At 38.6% G+C, this 5,556-nt stretch overlaps 1 protein-coding gene across 1 annotated transcript; it reads left to right on the plus strand.

Moving 5' to 3' along the window:
- Positions 1–266: 266 nt before the first annotated feature.
- On the plus strand, positions 267–1,265 carry LOC121477572 (olfactory receptor 4F3/4F16/4F29-like). The gene has a single exon (XM_041732003.1). It carries the CDS (start codon positions 294–296, stop codon positions 1,263–1,265), a length of 972 nt encoding a protein of 323 aa, XP_041587937.1. The 5' UTR covers positions 267–293.
- The last annotated feature ends 4,291 nt before the right edge of the window (positions 1,266–5,556 follow it).

Below are 5,556 nucleotides of genomic sequence, written 5' to 3' on the forward strand. Positions count from 1 at the left end.
AGGTAACTTTGTCTACATTTCTCCCTCTTCCCTATGCACTAAAGACCAAACTAAATTGGAGGCACATAATTAAATGATAACAAAGATCTAGGCATGGAAAAAATTTTGGTGCTGGCTCTCTGTGATATTTGTACTATGTCATCTCTATTAACTGTGTACACTAGCTAAGTGGTCTTCAGTTTTTGACATTTGTGTAATCCTATAGCCAGGTTTCCCTTTTAACTTGGATATAATGTTTTTCTCCCTCTCATGCTCTTTAGGTAACTTCAGAGTTGGCCTGGCACACGAAGTTGATGGATGGAGGAAATCACTCTGTGGTGTCTGAATTTTTGTTACTGGGACTCACCAGTTCTTGGGAGATTCAGATTCTTCTTTTTTTGTTTTTTACTATATTTTACATAGCAAGTATGCTAGGAAACCTTCTCATTGTGGTCACAATCATCTCAGACCATCACTTACATTCCCCTATGTACTTTTTGCTGGCAAATCTTTCCATCATCGACACAGGTGTTTCTAGCATTGCAAGCCCAAAGATGATTTATGACCTTTTCAGAAAACATAAAGTCATCTCCTTGACAGGGTGCATTACTCAGATGTTTTTCATTCACACTGTTGGGGGTACAGAGATGGTGCTGCTCATTGTCATGGCCTATGACCGATACATTGCTATCTGTAAGCCCCTTCACTACCTGAGCATTATGAGCCTAAGAATGTGCATTTCTCTTTTGGCTGTTGCTTGGACCATTGGACTCATCCATTCTGTGGCCCAACTGGCTTTTGTTGTAAACTTGCCCTTTTGTGGTCCAAACACAATGGATAGTTTTTATTGTGATTTTCCTCGGTTCATCAAACTTGCATGTACAGACACATACAGACTGGAGTTTCTGGTCACTGCCAACAGTGGGTTCATCTCTATGGGCACCTTCTTCATCTTGATTGTGTCTTACATCTTCATCCTGGTCACAGTTCGCAAACATTCTTCAGATGGTTCATCCAAGGCCCTCTCCACTCTCTCTGCTCACATCACCGTGGTGGTCTTTTTCTTCGGTCCTTGCATTATTGTCTATGTGTGGCCATTCCCTACCTTACCCATAGATAAATTTTTAGCCATCTTTGATGCCCTTATCACTCCTTTCATGAATCCTGTTATCTATACTTTCAGAAATAAGGATATGAAAGTGGCAATGAGGAGACTGTTTGGTAAGGTTTTAAGTTTCAGGAAGAGTTCTTTCATGACCAATCAAAGACATTCAGATTCATTTTGATTATTCTTAGAAATTAATCTCTTTGGGCAGCCCTGGTGGCCTAGCGGTTTAGCGTTGGGCTTCAGCTTGGACTGTGGTCCTGGAGACCCAGGATCAGGTCCATGTGGGCTCCCTGCATGGAGCCTGCTTCTTCCTCTGCCTGTGTCTCTGCCTTTCTCTCTCTGTGTCTGTCATGAATAAATAAATAAATAAAAATAAAAAAAGAGAAATTAATTTCTTCAATTAAACTTTTCATAAATCTTTTCATTTTAGTTAGTAATTTTAATATCTACTGTGAAAACTCTCCTTAAGGACTCTGTTCTGATTGGGTCAATTTTTCATAGGGGCCCTTACCCTGTGGATCCTGGAAGTATTGAGGAAAAGTGAATTTAGCCTTGGAATGTAGTGTCTTTGTTATTTATTATAAAAGAATATGAAATCTCACATACTGGGCACATTTTCCATTAAAACAAAATGTTGGATACTCTTCTCTTTGGTAGTGATTCTTAAAGACCTATCTCTTCTAATCTATATGTGTATTAATGTTCATGCCCACTGAGTTTCTCATGTCTATATACTTAGAGGAATACACAAAATGGAGACGATTGCCTAGCTTTCAGAATTTGAGACTTTTGACATCTGGATTTTACTATACATGCTCAGATTTAGTTAATACTAAGGTTCTCATTTTTAATTTTTTTTCTAAGTAGGCTCCATGCCCAATGTGGAGCCCAATGTGCGGCTTGAACTCACAACCCTGAGATTAAAACCTGAGCTGAGATCAAAAGTTGGACTCTTAACTGGCTGAGCCGCCCAGGTGCTCCAATACTAAATCTTTAGATTTAGTTGGGATTGGAAGGTGAAATTTGGGATAAATCATAGAACAACAACTCAGGAAAGTTTAATATTATTATTTAATCAAGTGGTTTGAACCAGAAGATATAAATTGCTACACCATTCAGTGTATATCATAATTATATTTTACCTCAATTATTCCTAAACAATTTTTATATGGAAAAGAAAACTATTTGAATATTAAAAGCTTATCAGTGGATTGAACATTTCGGATCTAAGGCTAGGTGGCACTGGTTTATAAATAAATAAAATGCAAAAGATTTCTATATAATATGAATCAGATTTATAACTAAAAGCAAATATAAAGTGTAGACATTACAAAAGAAAATTTGTTGCAAAAATGTCTACAAATGAAGAGATATATTAATAAACCATCTATAATGAAGAAATGTATTAGGGACGTCTGGGTGGCTCAGTGGTTGAGCATGCCTTTGGCTCAGGGTGTGATCCTAGATTCCAGGATTGAGTCTCACATCAGGCATCCTACATGGAGCCTGCTTCTCCCTCTGCCTATCTCTCTGTGTCTCTCATGAATAAAATAAATAAAATCTTAAAAAAAAGAAATGTATTAAACTTTTCATGTGATAAAGTATGTTATATATAATTATTTTAAAACCAAATATACTTTTCAGAAGTGGTATAAATAACTATTCAAAAACTATATCACTATTTTTTCTGAGTTCCCAAATAAATAGGAGTGGGTGTTGAGTGAAGGCATTATTATTCATGTGTGGGCTAGGCAACTTATTATGAAACTGGCCCACTATTCACGAACACACAAAAGATCATCAGCAGCAATGGATTATTAATGAAGTATGGGAAGAGTAATATTCAAGGCTAAAAATGTTTCTGACAAATCTTTACTCTCTCCTCTGCAAAAATTTGTCAGTGAACCTCAGCTGACAGATCAGGTCCCCACAAACTTAGGAAGGATATATTGGCACTCTTCTTTTGTAGTTCCTACTTTCATGTATTCAAAATTTTCATTCTTTAAAAAAAAAAAAAAAAAACAAAAAAAAAAACAAAATTTTCATTCTTTAAAAATTGAGTTATAATTGGAATATAATAATTTTATTAGTTTCAGTATACAACATGAAGATTTAATATTTGTATATATTGTGAAATGATCACCACAAGTCTAATGAAGGTCCATCACTAGGGGCGGGGGGGCAAGATGGCAGAAGAGTAGGGTCCCCAGGTCACCTGTCCCCACCAACTTACCTAGATAACTTTCAAATCATTCTGAAAACCTGTGAATTCGACCTGAGATTTAAAGAGAGAACAGCTGGAACGCTACAGAGAGAAGTTTGCACTGCTAACTAGGTAGAAAGACGGGGGGGGGGGGGGATAAAAAGAATCCAGTGGGGGGGTGCCCTGCAAGGAACTTGGCTAAGGCTGGATGGTGAAAGCCTCCCAGGACAGGCGAGCCCAGCCTCGGAGAAGCAGGCACGTTAGAATCCACACTGGATTCCTCCCGGACTGAAAGGCGCCCAGCAGGGAAAGCTTCAGTCTCCCAGGGTCACTAACACAGGAAGTGCACACGGGAGAGAGCGTGCCACACACCCCCTGGGCTGATCTCAGTAAAGGGCTGGAGGATTACAATTCCATGTCAGAAAGCCAATTCAGAAGAACAATTATAAAGCTACTGGTGGCTCTGGAAAAAAGCACAAAGAATTCAAGAGACTTCATGACTGCAGAATTTAGATCTTATCAGGCAGAAATTAAAAACCAATTAAATGAGATGCGATCCAAACTGGAGGTCCTAATGACGAGGGCTACTGAGGTAGAAGAAAGAGTGAGTGACATAGAAGACAAGTTGATGGCAAGGAAGGAAGTTGAGGAAAAAAGAGAAAAACCAAAGACCATGAGGAATGGTTAAGGGAAATAAATGACAGACTCAGAAGGAAAAATCTACATTTAATTGGGGTTGTAGAGGGTGCCGAAAGGGACAGAAGACCAGAAAGCATATTTGAAGAAATTATAGCTGAGAACTTCCCTAATTTGGGGAGGGAAACAGGCATTCAGATACAGGAGATAGAGAGATACCCCCTAAAATGAATAAAAACTATACAACACCTTGACATTTAATAGTGAAACTTGCAAATTCCAAAGATAAAGAGAAAACCTTTAAGTAGCAAGAGACAAGACATCCCTAACTTATAATGGGGAGAAATATTAGATTAACAGCAGACCTCTCCATAGAGACCTGGCAGGCCAGAAAGGGCTGGCAGGATATATTCAGGATAATAAATGAGAAGAATATGCAGCCAAGAAAACTTAATCCAGTAAGGCTTTCATTCAGAATAGAGGGAAAGATAAAGAGCTCCCAAGATAGGCATTAACTGAAAGAATATGTGACTACCAAACCAGCTCTGCAAGAAATATTAAGGGGGACCCTGTAAAAGAAAGAGAAAGCTCAAAGAAATAATCCACTAAAACAGGATTGAATAGGTATTACAATGATACTAAATTCATATCTGTCAATAGTAACTCTGAACATGAATGGGCTTAATGATCCCATCAAAAGATGCAGGGTTTCAGACTGGATAATCAAGCAAGACCCATCTATTTGCTGTCTACAAGGGACTCATTTTATTTTATTTTATTTTATTTTTTTAAATTTTTTATTTATTTATGATAGTCACAGAGAGAGAGAGAGAGAGAGAGAGAGAGAGAGAGAGAGACAGGCGGAGGGAGAAGCAGGCTCCATGCACCGGGAGCCTGATGTGGGATTCGACCCCGGGTCTCCAGGATCGCGCCCTGGGCCAAAGGCAGGCGCCAAACCGCTGCGCCACCCAGGGATCCCAACAAGGGACTCATTTTAGACCTAAGGACACCTCCAGCCTGAAAATAAAAGGTTGGAGAACCATTTACCATTCAAATGGTCCTCAAAAGAAAGCAGGGGTAGCCATCCTCATACCAGATAAAGTTTATCCCAAAGACTGTAGTAAGAGATGAAGAAGGACACTATATCATACTTAAAGGATCTCTCCAACAAGAGGACCTAACAATCGTGAATATTTATGTCCCTAATGTGGGACCTACCAAGTATATCAATCAATTAATAACCAAAGTAAAGACATACTTCGATAATAATACATTAACACTGGGAGACTTCAACACGGTGCTTTCTGCAAATGACAGATCTTCTATGCATAACATCTCCAAAGAAACAAGAGCTTTAAATGATGCGCTGGACCAGATGGATTTCACAGATATATACAGAACTTTACATCCAAACATAACTGAATACACATTCTTCTCAAGTGCGCATGGAACTTTCTCCAGAATAGACCACATACTGGGTCACAAATCAGGTCTCAAGTGATACCAAAAGATTGGGATTGTCCCCTGTATATTTTCATGTTTTGAAATTTGAACTCAATTACAAGAATAAATTTGGAAGAAACTCAAACACGTGGAGGTTAAAGAGCATCCTGCTAAAAGATGAAAGAGT

The sequence above is a fragment of the Vulpes lagopus genome, chromosome 2 (assembly GCF_018345385.1).
Source record: "Vulpes lagopus strain Blue_001 chromosome 2, ASM1834538v1, whole genome shotgun sequence".
In the NCBI taxonomy this organism is placed as follows: Eukaryota; Metazoa; Chordata; class Mammalia; order Carnivora; family Canidae; genus Vulpes; species Vulpes lagopus.